General features: G+C 36.3%; 1 protein-coding gene across 1 annotated transcript in view; it reads left to right on the top strand.

Annotated features, from left to right (window-relative positions):
- The window catches only part of LOC122091156 (UDP-N-acetylglucosamine transporter UGNT1-like), a 22,331-nt gene extending 20,090 nt beyond the window's left edge, over positions 1-2,241 (top strand). The window contains exons 9-11 of the mRNA XM_042661001.1: positions 949-1,056; positions 1,601-1,657; positions 1,758-2,241. Coding sequence (XP_042516935.1) covers positions 949-1,056; positions 1,601-1,657; positions 1,758-1,832 — 240 coding nt within the window. The 3' untranslated portion in view covers positions 1,833-2,241. The remainder of the gene's footprint in view (positions 1-948; positions 1,057-1,600; positions 1,658-1,757) is intronic.
- Positions 2,242-19,481: the final 17,240 nt, after the last annotated feature.

Raw genomic sequence — 19,481 nt, forward strand, 5'->3', positions numbered from 1 at the left:
TCTATGCTTTGTTTTTTTTTTTTCTCCTCACCTATGTTATGCTTATTCTGACTATGTCTCATATTTTTCTTGTACTCAATTACTTGTTCAAGTGGATCAAATAAGAGCTAGATAACTTTTTCTCTTACTAGGAAGGTATTATGGTTCACCAGGATATCCCTGGAGAGATTTTAACTGTGCTGATTTTTTTAAAGTTAAAATTTATAGTGTTATGAGACCAGCCATGTTGTATGGAGCAGAATGTTGGTCGACCAAGAAATGAGGCATGTATAAAATTAGTGCAGCTGAGATGCAGAAGTTGTTATGGATGAGGGGCTAGTTACGAAAGAATGTAGCTAGAAGTGTAGGCTGTAGGCATTTGTGTTACCTTGTTGTGGCACAAACAGGGGACAAGATGAAGAAACCAACCGATATGTTTTAGTCATGTACAACAAAGCCATCATGCATCAATAAAGAGATATGGGCAAACATCTTTTTTGGAACTTTTAATGTACTGGTATGGTTCGAGTTCAAGGCATCAAGAGAATAAGAGCAAGGCCTAAAATAGGACTTTACAAGTAATGAGAAAAGATTTAACTGCTTATGATCTAAAACAAGATGTGGCAATATGTGGCACTACCTTTATTGCAATGGCTGAACAGGATTCTTGTAGGCCAGTTGTAGAGACCTGAGTTGGTGATAAAGATTTGTTGATTTGGTTTTAAGTTTAGTGTCTTTGAACTTTTCTTATTTTGGAGCAAATTCAAAATTTCACATTTTTCTTCTAAATTTTAATTGATCTTCATTTCTTCGTGTTCCTATTACACAGTCCAGTGGAATCAGTCATTGCCTTAAAACAGACATGAGGAGAAATATTTACATTAGCTGTTTATTCTTCTTGTGGTATTTTACCCCTTGTGCATTTAAATTCAGTGGATCTAATTGGAAATAGTGCATTTTTTTTGGCAGGCTGTCATGCTTCTTTCCTGTATAATGGCTTTCTTATTGAACTACTGTATCTTTCTGAATACGACTCTCAATTCAGCTCTCACACAAACAATGTGCGGTAATTTAAAGGTTTGTTTACCAATCTTTTGTACTACCTTGCACAAACAGATCAAAAACCTTCTCTGGTCCTGAGACAATTATTAATGTAATGAATCTAAGGCCTGGATCTCAAGTTAGACCAGCAAGGGATTGTTCAATTGTGCTGGCATGCTGTTCAACCCCCATCAACCACATGATGTTAGCTTATTAACAATAAAGTAGATACTAGATATACTAAAATAATAATCTTCCCTTCACCACCTACCTGTGTTTCTTTCTTTGTTGGGGATGAGAATGTGCAGTTCCGGCAACAATTTTGAACAAAGTATAATGTACCTAAGGAGCTCATCTACCCATATTGATGTGATGAATGACCGAAAATATTGTCACTTTCGGATAACTTAGAAAAGATGTTGTGTAGTCCTGCAGATTTTCATGTGATCCCCTTCAAATTACAATCTTCTCATCAGTTCACTTTATGTATAGGAGATAAGACTAGACCTTACACTTGAATGGTACGAACTATCATCCCCTATTCATTATCTGGGCATTGCTGATCTTTCTGCTGTGGCAGGATTTTTTTACTATCGGGTTTGGCTGGCTTGTATTTGGTGGGCTTCCGTTTGATATTGTATGTTTAAGTTTCTGTTCTGTCATTTCTTATTTGACATCCTCTACCGGAAGTTTTTGTTTTGCTCATATGAACTATCTGCCATGTTTTGTTTTGCCAGTTGAACGTTATTGGGCAACTTCTTGGTTTCCTTGGCTCTGGTTTTTATGCCTACTGTAAACTCAAGGGGAAGTAACAGGTCATTCTTCAGGAGCTTGTTTTCAGTAGGTGGTTCTTATTCGAGTTGATGATGCTGATGCCTTCATCATCTCCTAATTTTGATCAAATAGTCCCTGCCTCAGTATAAAGAATGGGAAATGGTTCTTTTTGGGGACTGAAGAGCTTTTTAGCATTATCTTTTCCTATATCAGGGGAATAAGGGACATTTTTTTTTCCCGGTCCTCATTTTATAATTTTTTAGTAGGTCAGGATAAGAACTTAAATTTAGAAGAGGCTTATAACTGCTACCTAATGCAACTCAGTTTGATTTCATAGGTGGTTATTGCTCATATAGTCTTTTCCTCTTTAAATTCCTCCTTTCGGTCCCCAAAAATCGTGAAAATTGCAAAAGAAATGAAAGGAAATGAAAAATGCTATTTCTGATACATAAATTGTGTAAAATATGTGTTCAAATATCTGTTGCAAGAGAAGACATCATTTGTTCCTTAGTTCTGCATAACACTTTTGGTTACAATGAAGCAGTGTAGCTCAAGTGCATCAGCTGTTATGGTCCTGGGGAACAATGTTTTATTTCATGACAATGCTTCCTTGTTTCTTTTTTGGACCACATTTCTGATATATATCTACTTGAAGCTTTACATTGTATTCACACTTTTTTTTTTAATCTTATCCTGTTCTATTAGTTTCACATGTGAGATGAGAAGTGGACACACATATAGCATTTGTTCTTAATCTCTAATCATTTGACTGACACAGAAGAACATTCTTAGTAAGTAATAATATCTGTTTTAGGAGCTCTGTTGTGGCAAATTTAGTTTGGATAAAGGTAAGTTCAATAATGTGGCTTTCTATGTTCCTGGGAAGGTTAGAGACCATGAATACCCTAATAAGAAAAACTGAATTTGATGGATTTGATCAGAAACTTCACTAGATGCCTATGGTCTTCTAGAAGCTTCCTTTTTCTTTAATTTGAGATTGTATTTCAGAAAATGTATAACAGTCTAATTGACCAGAATTGTTGGTCTAAAAAATCCTAGCTTCTCTGGTCATAGTATGTGCAAGAGCGACAAGTACAATCAACTGTGTGCATCTGTTTTCTTTGCTGCGTCGTTAGTCTACAAGCCTTTCTCATTTCGATCAGTGCTTGTCTTTTGAATCTTGGGTATGGGTCTTAAGCATTTTGATTAGAGTAGGGCTTACAAGAGACGGCGGTGAGAGCAGAGCGTACTGCCCTGCCATAATTGTGAATCTTTTTATAGTTGCAATTATTGTCGTAGTCAGATTTCAGAATAAAAAATGGAAAATTGGCTGTGGAGATTCAATGTGGTTAGAGATACATACAAGCACCAAGGCCTGTTTGTATGCCGGGTAAAAAGGGGTGGGTCCATGTGTAGTGGGCTGGATCAACAGGAAAGGGAAGGATGGCAAAAGCAAGAAAAAATACTATAGCAGCTCACCCCTCTTTGTTTGGTTGAGTACTTGAGTTAATGGGGTGGTATTCGTGAATGTTTTAGAGAGAAACAGAGAAAGAGAAAAGAGAGGAGAGAGTAACCTATCGATTACTCTGGATTTCTGAAAGACAAGGAGATGAAGAAGGGGAAAAAGAAAGGAGGTGTTATCTGGTATGCGAATCACACAGGATTGATGGCAATTTATCTCTTCCATGGAATTGAACGGGAAAAGGGCACAGGGAGGAGAAAACCTGACAACTTCTGGGTTTGAAGATCTAGTTTTGGGCACAGAACTCCATTGATCACGGCACACCTTAAGAACTAGATTGAGAAAAACGAAAGAGGCATCTCATCTCAAATCCAAAGGCATGGCTCAAAAATCCACTTCTGGTTCTGTTTTCATTTGAGAGGGTTTTATGGATTTTGAAGGTCTAGTTTTAACAGGCTTGGTTTAGCAAGGCTTGAGAAAAACTGAGACGTAGGTTTACGTTGTGTCTAGCTTCTAAACAAGTTCTGTTAAGAAGATATTCAAATTGTTTGTAGAAGGACAATCATCTTATTAGATTGAGATATACTTATACAAATCGAAGGAATGAAAATAAAGAAAGCCAACAAAACAATCTTATCTATAAGAAAGAATTAGGGAACTCTAATCAGAAAAAAATTATCTACAACTAATTTGACATTATCTATACAACCAAGCAAATCAATAAAGAATAATTCAAAAGATACAAAATCTTGGTTGAAATTTAATCTCCAATAGTCCCCTCAAGATGGGCTGTGATGTCAAGACCACCCAACTTGGCCTTGTGTTTGAGAAACAGTTATTTCCCAAGAGATTTTGTGAAGAGATCCGCCATATGGGAATTACTAGGGATATATTGTGTGGGGGGGGGGGGGGGGGGGGGGGGAGTAAGAATCCTATTTCGAAAGAACGAAGTGTCAGACACCATGTGGTGGGTGGTGCCCGAAATCAATGACCTAGATGGGAAAAGTTCGGCTATTACCTATAGCATTGGCCAATGGTGTAAAAGTACCAAATTCAAGCATCGAAAAAATCTGGTTATATTGATCTGTTGTAGCAACAGTGGTGCCGGCAGCAGCAGTGGAATCGGCCATGGATAAAAGGAAGATTTGAAAAATGAAGAATAGATGGAGAATTGAATTTAGGTTGATACCATGTTAAGAAGATATTCAAATTGTTTGTATAAGGATAATCATCTTGTTAGATTGAGATATACTTACACAAATCAAAGGAATGAAAATAAGGAAAGCCAACAAGGCAATCTTATCTCCTGAAAGAATTAATAAATTCTAATCAGGAAAGATTATCTACATCTAACTGACCTTATCTATACAACTAAGCAAATCAAAAAAGGAATAATTCAAATGATACAAAATCTTGGTTGAAATTTTATGTAGACGCTATGTACTTCATTGGATTGAGCCTTGGTATGGAAACCTACTAAGCGAAAACTTTTAAATTCAGAGAAACCCTGAAAGTAAAACTGGCAATCCTGAGCCAAATCCTATTTCCAGAAAACAAAGAAGGGTTCGGAAAGCATGAAATGTGACGCTATGAAGGCCATATGAAACCATCTGATGCGTACAAGGATTCCATAGAGAGAAAATAGAAAATTAAGACAAAAGATGGATTGAGATAAAAAAATAATAATAATAATAAATAAAGGATAGTGTTTGCTTTACAAATGAAGTCATGATGTCCCAGCTTATTGGGAGGTAGCCAACCTCTTTTCATGATAACATCAAGAGATAACTAAGGATTTCATTTGTTCCCTCTACTTTTTGGTCCTTCCTCTTAAATAAGATTGGACAAAAGTTATAAAAGAGTTAACAACCCCTTACTCCACTAACACAACTCCTCTGATAATTACTACTCCAACCGACAACTCCTACATAATTGAAAATTCCTAAACAACCAAATTATATCTCAAAAGTAACTATTCCCACTCATAGGTGCACCTAACACCATCATCAACAAGTGAGTAGGTAATTGTAGTTACCGTCCATATTCAAAAACCCACCTACAGAAATAGTGGAAGAACTTCTCCATATTGAGCCAATGCAGTGGAGAGAGATGGCATCTCCGTTGCACATGTCCATGAGCAGTGCAAAAGTTCCACGAAAATACTTTAAAGAGGGGTGGTGTGGGAGAAATGAGTAGCCACATAGGTTGACAGGGTCCTTAATTCCTCTATTATTCTTGGATATTTTATTCTTGTGTTATTCTAGGTGCAGAAGATGACATGTGGTTAAGGACAGGTGGACGACATAGATTAAGTGAGGGAAGGCTGTACCATTAAAACCGGTTTTGATGAGAAAACTGGCTCTAAGTTCAATACAATCCCAGTTTGGTTCTCTCACCTAAAAGGATTCAAACAAGCGATATATCTCTCTCCCTCTTAAACCTCTTCTTTGTTTTGGCCCATCCACCCAAGCTTAGGTTGATTTGCCCAAGTTTATCCCATTTAATTACCAGAATGCCATTTCCCTTGAAAGACCTATAAATATGCCTCATTTCCTTAAGAAAAAAAAATTCAAAAAATCTAGAAGAAATTCAAAAAAAAAAAAAAAAAAATCCATTTTGTAGGAAATAGCAAGAAAGAAAATCATGTTTTCCCATCCCCTTTATATCATCAAGAAAATTGAGGACATAAACCCCTCGGGAAGAGGAGTGTAGAAAGAATAAACCTCTCCACAAGAAATGGAGAGGGGGATCACAACCCCAGGAGAAGGGGGGCGAGAGGAGGAGGAATATTTTTCTCTTTATCCTTACAAGGTGCATAGAACAGGAGCCTTATTCTATCTCCAAGAGTGCTAGAGACTTGGAATGCCCTTTGTAGAATGTCGAGTAATCCTATGAGCAATGTAGGTCTGGTGGTTTGGATAGACACATCCTTAGATAGATTTTCTTCTAGGTCAGGTTGGAATCTTATAGGTAGTTGGGCCCCTATAACGCCTTGGTACAACATGTTTTGTTCAAAGGCCACATTCTTTCCATAGAGAGAGCATCTCACTTTTTCATAACCCAAGTTTTCTTCCACATTGAAAATTTCAGCCCCTCCCCTGAATTGTTGCTTACAAGAATGCTATTGAGGATATTAATCACCTATTCTTTGAATGCTTCTCTTTTGCTGTCATTTGGAAAGTGATGCTTCAGAAATGGTACCCCTTGAATTCCCACTCCTTTTTGATAGAGAATAGAAATGGATTAAGAAAAACTTTAGTGGGGTTTCTATTGTGGTTCAATCTGCTGCTTTTGATTTGAGTGAAACTTGGAAAAATGTACCAAGAAGTTGTGCCCCTACCAGCAGATTTGGGATCTATATTTTTTTGAAGTCAGACTCAAGTGGAATCTCCCTCATAATGTTCGTGTGTTTCCCCAAGAGATAGGTATATTGTTTCCTACTCAAGATGGAAGGGCGGGTTTCCAAATTCATGGCTCTAATCCAAGTTGGTCTTGATTCGGAACTTGCAAGAAGCCTACCCACGCCTAAAAGCTAATCTCAATCCTCATACCATCTCTAGTTATTGGGCCTAGACATGAAAAACCAAAGGGGAGGATTTAAGATCCTTTCTTCATTGTATTTTATTCTCCTTCCATCCAAGCAACCTTTTCCCTCTCTTCCATTTCATTCCAGATCTATCACCCTTCGTGGAATCCAATCTTGGGAAAGGTGGCTTCGATAGGGCCCCTATGACACTTCTATTGCCGAATCAAGACAGCTTTCATGAATATCCGCCCTACTAGAAACCAAAAGAGGTGACCAATTAGTAGGGGACTTAGTATTTGCTCTGCCTCTAAGGGGCCATAGAGTCCTCAGTTCCCATTAAGACTCTTGTTTTCTTTGGCAACTCTTTTCCATTGAGACTTCATAAGGGATGACCATTTAAGCTACAGATCGTAATGCTCCTAGGAAGGCATGTTTCGAATACAGAGGAGTAGAAGTTCTCAACAATTAGTGAGGTGATCATACGCCTTCGATGGACCGTAAGAGCACGTCCTTTGTCACCCCCATTGTGCTTAAGGCTTAATACCCAACCCAACTTGCTCTGGGCTCGAGTCCTCCTTTTCTATTCCTCAGTAAGCAGATCATGGGAGCATTGCGGGCGGTATTGTACTGTTCTATTCCTCTATAATAAATACTTTATTCATAATAATAAAAGAAGGAAGAGTGTTTCCTTTAGAAAGTGCGATTCTGTGTATGCGCAAGGGCCAATGAAAACGCATGAGAAAGCATTTACAGATGCGTCATCTTCCATTTTCTAAGGGACGAACGATCATTATTCTCCCATGTGTTTGGCACAGGAACCACACTCCCCTAGAAAAACCATTTTCCCGTAAAAAAAATGCAACATGCTGCAGAAGCCGGTCCCCTGGAAAAAAAAAATGGTACCAAGATAGTTGTTCCAAATTTATACTGGAATAGTACCTAGTGGCTGGATTTGATCAAGTATAAAATTAAGAATTTCTCTAGAAGAGACAAAATGGGAAGAAATAAGAAACAAGTCTGATTAAATAAAGAAACTATCTATTATTAATTTACAAGAGTTGATACTGATATGAAAAGTAACCTAACCAAGGAAAATTAATGTGAAAAGTATCTTTGCTTTCTTAGTAATTAATTTATTTTGGTAAATTTCTTAGTAATTAAATTAATTGCAAACAAAATGTTGATGGTCCACCAAGCAAAATGTTTGTTTGACAAGTAAATTATTAATGTCTCTCTGCTTATAACACCTCAAGTAGTCGAACTTTGAGCTGTCCCACTCTCTTATGAATTAGAGAGAGAAAGAGAGAGAGAGCGAAATGGTTTAGGGAGTGGGGGAATATGTTTGGGTGGTGGCACGCGAGCTGTCACCCAAATCATGAGAGAGAGAGAGAGAGAGAGAGAGAGTGGAGGGTGCCTCGTATTTTTTTTGCTCAACAAGCTTTTCAAAGGAACTTTTGGCATTCCCTATAATCTTGAAAGAGAGACTTAAAAAAACGAATGAGGTGATGAAGGACTGCAACCCAATGTTTTGTGTCCCCTCGCGTAGGACCAAGGCAGGGCTCATTAAGCGCCGTTGTCTTCGCTTTGGGTTGGTGATTGCGAGAGTGTGAGAGAGCATTTCACGTACCTTGCGAAACTTCTTTCTAGACAATCCTTCGCTGACATTCTGCGTTTCTGTTCCCAAGATTCCCCCATTCTCTCACCTTAATTCCCTCCATCAATCTGACCTTCTTTACTATCTTCTTCCTATTACTGCCACCACTACCACAACATATAGGTTCTTATTGAGGCAAAAACCAATTTAAATCTCAGGTGATTCAATCCTTTTGACTCTATCATATACTCTACTCGTCCTATGAGGAATAGTGGCAAGTAGACAAGGGAACAATCTTTGTATAGTTACAACATACTGTACAATCTGTAATTGTTTTGAGAATGAGACCTATCCATCAGCAACCCAAAACTTTGAAAGGAATATCTCCCAATATAGAAACTGAAACTTAAAATGATGCAAAAAATAATGGAAATTATAAACAAACAATTACAATATAAATACGAAGTAAGATTGCCTACACCCACAGTGAGATAGGAAATGCTTCAGTTCACTATCAATAGAAAATATGGTTACAACTTACAACCGCTCATCCTCATATCTTTTTCAGATTACGAGAAAGCCATCTTCTTGCAAATATATAGCGAAACCCTAAATAGGTTCATATCATTGAAATAACCATGTAGCCCTAATTTTTTTTTCCCCTAAGGGGCTGCTGTTCTCGAACCAACACTATGAACCTACTAGTTTGTTGAAACCCTAATAACTAAAATAATGCCCAAGATGCATGAGCCAATTCCTCCAGGCCTTGACTTCACGCTCTACGATCTCTTATTGGCCCTACGGAATCAATCCATAAAATAAAAAAGATGAAAGACAAGACATTGTACCCCCAACATCCAATTAGTTTAACGACTCTATAGCTAGTAGTTCGTTAGTGTTAAAGGCCAATGTTTCAAGCCATGAGATCAAAACGTTAACCACCAAAAATTTGAAGTGACCCAGGTGGTTTTAATTTTTCAAAAGTCACCCACTTTTGAGTTCGCCCGAACAAAGATTATAAATATCAGCTTAATTAATGGTCATACAGTTTAACACTAAAGGTCTTTTTCACATGGTATATATACACATAAAGCCAAGAGAACTATTTCCTTTGTGGAGGTCTGATGTATTTGTTATCATGTTAATTAACGTAGACAATTGAGAGGGATAAAAATATGGTACAAGAAAAAAAGGGATGGTTTGGGTTTTTGGTGGAGAATATTAATTGCAGGTGCATGCGCAACAGGAGTTTGATTTTATGAGTACAAAGCTAAGCATGACACTTGCTAAAGTAAGTTGCTACCCTTGACATCATTCCACTCACCTTCTCCCCTTACCATCCCGAGGCAACCCTAACACATTATACATTCTCCCCCTTCCCCTCCTTTGAACGAAACTTGACTGCAACCCTTGATACCAGCCACGGAATAGAATCTCAAGGATAGAGTTGCACAGAGAAATTTTTTTCACTTCCTCTCACAATCCACCTTCCACCCTCAGTCACTCTTCATCCTTTCCTTCCATTCCCTTCCCCCCATTCGTTTCTCAATCACCCGTTCTCTCTCTGTCTCTGTCTCTAAAATCCATTTCCTTCTCGTCAGCAAGCCTCTTTGATTCTGATCATATATTCTACAGCCAAGACAATTGTCCAGGCCGGTCGTTATCGTTGCTGTCATATCATCATCTCCCATCAAAACCTCAGAAGTACTTGATCATGGTCCATGTCACGATCATCAACTATTAGTGCACATGTGGTACATGCTACCATGATATATTCCTTATTGTTGCAACCATGGCAGATATGCCTTCCCTCTTTTCTTTCATAAGAGAGATTGTGAATTATGGGGAAGCAAAGAAAGCGATATTGGTGAGGTTCAATCCCATGACGGCTTTACAGTTAAATGGTAAAACGATCTCAGATTGAGCCGCGCCAATATCACTTTCATGTCACCTTCTCATGTCTTCTCCTTCACTTTCAAGATCATTCATCTTTATCTCTCTCTCTCTCTCTCTCTCTCTCTCTATGTATATAAATATATTTCTTTCTTCTGTCTTATTTTGTAACAAGTTCTATAACTTCAGTCTACAGAAAGCATGGATGAAGAGATTCATATTTTAATATTTCAGTTTCTGTTTCTTATTGACAATAGCTTTTGGTACGTTAAACGTTACGTTAAAAATATTGTTACTGTTGTGAAGGTAAAATTCAGCCGAGTGCTTATTGCTTGGGAGAGAAAGGTTTGGCATTGTAGAAAACATGCAATATATGAGTTTCAGTAGAAGTCATTAATCTTTCTTCTTTTGTCTTAAATGCAGAACAAGGGGACAGCTTCTATCTTTGTCTTAAGTATGAACAAACAAATCTAAAAAGAGAAGATGGTTTCAGCATTATATGGAAATAGACTAAATCAAGAACAAGGTAACGGCCTCTCTCTCCCTCTCTCTCTCTTTCTCTCTCCATCATATTCTTCGCCTTCATATGATAGATTTCATGCAGACAAATTGTATTAAGATTTTGTTGACTAGATTCATAGTTGAATCAAACATTGGTTTCTTTCTCAAACTATTGTGATCTCCCTTTCATGGCATGAGCATTTGACCTGAAAAATGGCAGGAAAGAAGAATTAAAGTATAACATGGTATCAAGAAAAGGTGCTTTAACATATACTTTGTGTTTCTGTTCTTCCAAGGTGAAATCATTGGCCAAAATTAGGAGATACCGTAACTGATTTGAACAAGATTTGTGGCTCACTGCCTATCGAATTACTTTGTTGTGCTCAGTTGACTTGTCAGACTACCATATAACTAAGGTGGAAGCTATGCTTTAACTTTCTTAGAATATGAAGTGGGACTATTCATTATTATCAGTCGTAGATTTTTTCTCTTCTGAGGGCCTCAAAAAGGGAATTACTGTATATTGCAAGAAACTTTAAATACCACCTATAAATCAGATTTAATGTTCTTATGTGGAATTAGGAGTGAGTACTTTCTGAAAATATGGGAAAAGTGATGAAGGAAACGAAACGAAAAGCTCCCTAACCCAATGAATTGAATATTTGAACTTTCCTCACTCAATTTCAAGGAACAAATAAAGGATTATAGGTTGAGAATGTTATGCAATCTGAAGCTGATCAGAAGGCCATTTGGGAATCCGTACTTGCTATGTGCTGGCCTTCCCGTAGGCATACTAGGTCCTTTGATAGAGAATTGGCGTGGGTCTTATCTTGTTTAAGTGGGAGCTCTGTTTGTGATATTATTGGATGTTTAGCTTTTGATGCTATAATTTATCATATTTGGTAAATATCAAATAAGCGATGTTGGATCGGGTATATTCTAGATATCTCAAATATAACTCCATTTGGATTCTTTCGATCCCCATTGATGCTTCTTGGGCCTAAAAGAAGATTTTAAAATAATGACATGTTGTTTCTGATCATATCCAATCTTCTATTGGTGACAGTTCTGCCATCATTCTTTGGCTTGATGATGGGCATCCTAATAGTGTGCTTATTTTAAAATATGGTGACAAAATAAGGTATGCAACTGGTTTTGATAGGCTAGCTAACATATCTTCCATTTTAAAGGATGATCTTTGAGTTCCTTGCCCTAAGAATTCTAATTCTCTTATTGAGGTTTGGAGTAAGCTTCTGGGTGTTTGTTTGAGATTTAGGGACAGTGGGGATTTAGTCCAGTGGATGGCTAATTCTTCAAAACAATTATGTTCTTCTTCTGCTTGGAATCAAGCAAGATCAAGGGTTCATACTGTTCCCTGGTATAGGTTAGTGTGGTTTAACTCTTCCATCTTAGACATTGTTTTACTATTTGGAGAGTTATGACTAATTCTCTTCCGACCCAAGAGTTTCTTTCCCAAAGAAACCTTAACATCCCTAACTATTGCCTCTACTGGAACTCTTTTGAAAGTGTGGACCATTTACTCTTCTCTTAGAGTTACCCGACCTTTTGACAGGGACTGTAGGTGGATCTTACATATATTCAATGGTAAATCTTCCTATGAATCATTTGGTAAGCTGGCTTTTAGTGCAGTGATTCATCATATTTGGTGGGAAAATAACAAGAGAAGATGGGTTGCCTCTTCACATTCTATTGAGCAGATTTGGGATGACATCAAGTTTGAGATAGAGAAATAAAATCCTTCATAACTGTGCAGGTGCCCAAAATCTAGCAGATATTGGCATCATGCCCTCTCTTGGGATCTTCCTTTCATTCCCCACTAGTTTTTGATGGATCATCTTGCTCTTTTTTGCTCTTTTTTCTTCCCTCCCCGTTGGTTTTATTGTATTCCCCCTAGTTTTGGATGTTTTGTCCTCCCCTAGGTTTTGGTGTTTTCCCACTTTTTTTTGTTGCTTGTGTTGTAGGTGTCTAAGGTAGGGGCTCTCCTTAGTTTATGTCTTTGTGTCTTCTATTTTTGCCTTTGTGGTTTCTCCTAGACGGGAACTGAACATTCAATATCTGTGGGTGGAATCAGACTCTGCAGCGGAAGTCACTATCTGTCAACAAAAACAGATGTCGTGGTTTGCTATGCAGAGATCAGTATTTCTCCATCCATACTTGAGCAGCATTACCTGGAAGATTTCTCACAATTATAGAGAAGGAAACTATATAGCGGATTATTTGGCCAGAGATGCGGTGAAGTCTGGTGCTTCGGAAGTGAATGCTAATTTCCCATCTCATATTTTGGAGCTCATTGCTAGGGATTCAGAAGGAAGACCAAATTCTAGATTTAACTAGTTCCCTTCTTGATCTCCTGCTGATGGCATTGTCGAAGGTGGGAGAGAAAGATTGGATGGCTACCTTTTCTTTCCTTCTTTATTTTGTTATTTTGTTGGTTATGTAGTTGGTGTTTCCTTATTTTAATGAAGTAATTTCTAGCAAAAAAAATAATATATTGTCTAATCATCCACAAAAAGAGAGAGAGAGAGAGAGAGAGAGAGAGAGAGAGAGAGAGAGAGAGAGAGAGAGAGAGAGAGAGAGAGAGAGAGAGAGAGAGTTATTGGTCTATTTGTACTCTTTAGTAGATTCATATTTCCATCTCCTTTGATGTAATGCAAAGGCCCTCTTTATAAGGACTCAACACTTGACTTAGATTATGATAGCTAATTTACACTATTCTGGATGAATGTGACTTAGTCTATGAACAACTAAAATTACTTTTAAATTAGAAAAATATACTTGTTTTTGGATAAATTTGATTGGTCAAATGAACCTAGAATTATTTGAAACTTTGGAATTATAACAAAAATAAGACTAGCTTTCCAACAAGCCCGAGATTACTTAAATTTGAGTTGGAATGGTTAAGTTATTTTTAGTCAAACCTATTTTTAAAGTGCACGAATGCAATAAAATTGCTTAAATAAAAAAAAAAATATATCTTATGGACATCAAAACAAAGGCAATTTTGGTGTACTTTTGGGTTTTAACAATGTTTTATCAGGAATTATGGAATTTTTAGAATTGAGGAAAACAACGACGTTTAAAATTTAAAAATTGTCCCACCATAAAAAATCCAGTTTTTCTTCTTCGAATAGGGGTTGAATTTTATTCTTTTGAAATTTAATTTTGAAACTATTTCCACTCATTCAACGAAAGGGAGAATACGGGAACCAAGCCTTTCCTCTTCTTCCCCTTTTCCTCTTCATCTCCTCTTTGTTTCTCTCAATCCCTACCTCATGTCCCTTCGTTTTGAATATTGAAATGAGACTTCCTTCATCCTACAACAAGAAGTAGCTAGGGACCAGTTCTCTCCTTTGTTCCCTCTTGGATTCGAGTATAGTGTGGGAGCAACTCCAAGAATTGATTTGAGAGGGGTCATCCTTGGAGTGTTGTTCTTTGTATTGAGAACTCTTATTTCGAATCTTGGTGTTTGTTTGTGAAGGTGAGCATCCATTTCACAGCCTATTGAACATTTGGTAAATATATGTGATCCAACCCTAGCTTTTAAGTAAATAGGTGTTTTGGTTGTGATCTCAGATTTTAGAAATTATTGTTTATACCTTAGAATATTATGAGTTTCCTTATGATTTCAAAATCTACAAGTTGCTGATATACCTTAGAATAGAAATAAATCGTTTATGATATCAGATTTCAGAAGTTTGATGCTTATACCTTGGGACGATGGGAGTTATTTATTATTTGAGATTTTGAAACTTTTGTTGTTTGTACTTTGGAATATTTAAAGAATAATTGTGTTCTTCTTTTTTTTTTTTTTCTGTCCATGGTAATTGCTCGAACCATAAATCTGAAATATTGGAATGATTCAGGTTCCTCCTTTGTGAACTGTACATAGAATTAGAGGAGATTATAAATCTTAATATTGAAAGTAATTATGCTTCTTTTCAGGACTCACTATGTTGCTGAAATGGTGATGTTTACAGCACTTGATATATTTATAGAAAAGATCAATAAGGGTTATTTAGACCTTAAGTCAAGATACAGTTGGGGGGTATATGGACAATGGGATTTTGACCACGCTGAGAATTCAGTGAGGGTATTAGGACCCAACCAGGATGTAGGTTCCGTATATTTGTTGGTGAACTGATTGATGAATGTTTGGACCTCATCTTGGATGTCAGTTAATGGTATATCTGAACCTCATTAGTGATGAATACGATGGGAATTATAAAAAACAAATATGAATATAACAATTCCCCTCGTTTGGGATTGCTATATGGAAAGTTATGATTTCATTGAATTTGATACGAGTAAATGGGATTTCTTTTATTAGAATGGCATTGGAAATTGAATAATTCCATTGAAATTGATATATGTGAATGGGATTTTTCCTTTTATTGGAATTACATTGCGTGAACCATTGAAATTGATGTATGTGAATGAGATTTTTCCCTTTATTGGAATAGTACTTGTGAACATAGTTAGCAAAAGCAAAAAAAAAAAAAAAAAAAAAGAAGAAGAAGAAATGGATGGTACGAGTTTTAAACAGTAAATTTTTTTCGAACGATATGGTCAAATAAACGGTAAAAAAAACAGAGAACGGCAAAAAAGGGAAAACGGACGGTACGGGTTTTAAATGTGTAGACTTCAAACAAACGGGACCAAAAGAACGGTAGTATCCTCATATAAATTAAGGAATTATTACATGAATACCTACATCTAATATTCAAAACAACTACAGGATCCAACACTAATGCATATATATCTCATGTCTATTAAATGTTTTATGACATAATTGAATATCATCCAACACCAATTCTAAATTCATACGCTATATCCAAATTTTATTGAAAAATGTGGCTTAACTATGATGTTATTCATTATTGTCAACACAGTCAACACATTATTGGAGTAATGTATGTTCAGTTTGAGTTGGGAGCCATCACTTTAGAAACACTTTTCAGCAAATGCATCAGTTTGTATCTCAATTCAGGGTCTATACATTAATATTGAGTTGAAGGTGATATCAAGAGAAATATAGGCCATTGAGTTAGCTTCAAGTTGGCGAAAGAATCAGGTCGATCAGATTTCGGGAGAGAGAGATATGCTCAATTAAGTAGATATTATGTTCAACAAATTAAGTTTTAAAAAACGCCAAAAAATGGAAAAGTGTTTAAATGCATTTTAAAAGTGTTTAGAACGGGAATGCTTACTGTTTGCATTTTTTCCTTATCTTTGGAAAGCATACGGAAAAACGTGTTTTAAACAATAAAAAACATGAATGTGTTTAGTTTTAAACCCATTTTTGCTAACAATGCTTGTGAATCGAATGTATCCATTGAATTGATTTATGTGAAAATGGAATTTCCCCCTTTGTTGGAATTGATGTTTGGAAGTGATTGAATCCATGGAAAATTGAATGTGAATGGATTCATTTCTCTTTTATTGGAGTTAGTATTTGAAATATGACAGGATCCATTGAAACTGAAAATGATATGAATGATGAATCTTTTCCTTATAATGGAATGGGTAGTTGAATATTGATATTGAAATTGGATTCCTATCACCTCATTGAATTGAATCATTGATACTGACATGTACAAGTAGATTGGAACCAATTGGCTTTTGAAATTATATTTAAGTGGTTATGTGAACTTATTGAAATTGTACAAGTACATTGAAAAACTTTTGAAATTATGTGTTTATGTTTTGGATCATCATCTGTTTAAAATCCTAAATCTATCTTCAAATTGAAAATCATGTTAATGAGGTTAAAATGTTCTTTAACTAAGATTTTGTAGTATTAAGACAAACAAGTTTTTATAGCTGTGATTTGGTTGCTTATTGAGCTAGTTGAGCTCACACCTTGGGCCACTCACACTGGGGTGTTTAGTGCTCTTCATTTGCTTTCAATGAAAGTTGAATGGTTCTCATTCAACCTCGATATGACCTGGTCCATGTGGTTGTGGGGTCAGTATGGACCCGCGTGACTAGTCAGGTCGAAGTCCTGGATGCCCGTCGTTAGCAAAAGAAAAAAAAAAAAGAGCTCATCCTTATACCATTTTTTTTTCAGTGAAGAATAAAGCCCCTCGGAGTTGTGAGACTTTGGAGAAAAAAAAATTTTATTGGAGGCTTTTGTGCTGATATTGTGATAGATAGAATTTTCTTTTATATATTTTTGAAATAAAACATTTGGTGATTTAGGCTCTATTTGGTTTGATTTCTATTTGTATTTGTCTAACTTAATTTTGTTTTTAAAATTGGTTGGTATAATTTATAACCTATTTTTATTTATTTTAAATTAGAATAAATTCAAAAACACAAATTGTTGTAGAACTATTTGTGATTTGTGGTAATATTTGCGCTACTTTTAATGAGCACATGTTGTATGATACTCCAAATCAAGGGTAAAAAAATCCTTTTGATCCCTGAAAAAGAAATATACCAAAATAAATCTTTTCCTCCTCATGAGGGTTGCTTTCTATGGGAGGAAGAGAAGAGCAGGTATTGTAGGGTTGGTCTGATACAACAGCAGGGGCAGCCCCCCCAAGAAGCTTGGAAACTAATTTTCTTCTAAAGAGGTGATCATCCTTAATAGGGAAAAAATTGAAATTTTTGACAATTGTTTTAGGGGATTTGAAATGAGTCGGAATCTAATTGTATTTTTGTGTTTGATTGGAGTTCCTGACATCCCCATTTATTGCTAGAAGTTTAGTTTTAGTGAAAGTTGTAGAGTTCAGGGTGTCCATTTATGCAGCTTTGGATTGTCCATTTATGCTTCAAGCTTTGAATGACAATCGATTGTTTCCTCATTCGTACCGAGGCAGGCACTTTTGGCTTTATAAACATCGGTTGCTTCTTCAAATACACGTTCTTACACAGAAGGAAGGACAATTTCTATACTCATGGGCATGCAGTTGAAGTCCACTCAGAGACAAATATTGGGGAGAGAAAGAGGTTAGGGCTCTACATTTCTTCGAGTGGGAGATTCTGAACAATTGCATTTTGTTTTTATAGATTCTTCCATCCCTTTCCCTCGTGATCGATCATACTGTTTGCTTGATTCTTCTTCTGAACTTTATCAAAGCAATTTGCTTTTTCCACTCTCTCTCTCTCTCTCTCTCTCACACACACACACACACACACACACACTCAAATATTAAAATTTGAGACACACAGAGGAGAGATAGATATATTTGATAAAATTATTGAAAGAATTAGAGAATTTATTTTGTACATTGTTACACCAAATCTATGTTTTATTATACAAATAGTAACCAAACGAATATTATTTGTGGCCTATAATTTATTGTTACAAATGATTTTTCAAAAATAGGTAATAAACACAAATAAAAACTATACCAAAGAGAGCATTAACTCTGTAAATAATTCTAAGATTTTCCATTCTTTACTTTATGATAAATTTAAATCTATTTCATTGCCCAAAATATAATTAAAATACATTATAAATTCATAAGATTCTACAATTCTCTTTGTAATATTGCACGACCCATTACAGCCCGGCCATGTTTGTTTGGAGTAAAATTCCCTGAAGTAAAATAAAGTAAGGGAAAAGTTGTCTTTTGGATTTTGAGCACCACTGTAAAACCTTTCTTCCCTTATTTATACTTTTGATGAAACAAACTCAAACTCAAAATCAACAATTTACATTCCTTTCATTTATTTACTTCTGCCCTCTTTTTTCTCTTGGTAAATACCTCTGATTATATAACTTCTAACTAGGAGGAGCCTATTTGACAACAAGCGATAGTCATATTGAATTTATGAAGGAAATTATTTATTGGGGATGTACTTGGGGCAGCGTCTGTGTCTTCCTTATCCTGAGGCATATGTATACTAACCAGCCAATCATGAATGCACATGCTGCAATTGGTATACTGACTAGTGCAATGGCCACCTGCACCCCTGGTTGGCCAGGGAGCATTGAGGTCAGAAATGTAGGCCTCTACAACGAGTAGAATGTGGATTAGAAGAAGGAAAAGTAGAATCATCTTCATCTTTAATCGAAACCTATTTTAAAGTCAAACATATTAATTCATAATGGGCATTCATGTATATGAATACAATAAATCCTAAAAAATTAAATAATAAATTCAGAATCACATCACATAATCTTTCACTTAACTTCTAAAAAAAAAAATATCTTTTAACTAAATTATACAAAATAAAGATTGGAGGATCATCTCATCCTCAAATTGTAACTACCCCACCCCATCTCCAACCCTCCACCTCCACCTCCACCTCCACCTCCACCTCCACCCCCTTAATCCCCACATGTTTTTACTGTGATATCTGATCGGTTTCTTATTACTTTGATAATGGCTCTATCAGGGGAGGGTTCTCATAAAATAAAAGGCCTTAAAATTGAACAATTTGCTTTAAATCATCTAGCTTGTCTGAGCTTCCTTTGCTTCCGACTAGGTCTCTTTCAAGGAAGTGGTGGGTTCCCTTGGTGGTCTGGTTTAGGCAATACTAGCACGTGGGGCCAATGAAGAGACATAGGGGAGTATCTTTAGTGCATAATGGAAGAGGGCACAATGGTCTTTTTGCACACACTCAATCTGGGTTTTGTCTGTGCCAAACCAACTTGGATATTTTTTTCAATATGAAAATTCTAAATTTCTTTGTACTGACATTGGATAAGGGTTTTCCAACATTGTGACTTTCCTAGTTGA

Source organism: Macadamia integrifolia, chromosome 2 (assembly GCF_013358625.1).
Source record: "Macadamia integrifolia cultivar HAES 741 chromosome 2, SCU_Mint_v3, whole genome shotgun sequence".
Lineage (NCBI taxonomy): Eukaryota > Viridiplantae > Streptophyta > Magnoliopsida > Proteales > Proteaceae > Macadamia > Macadamia integrifolia.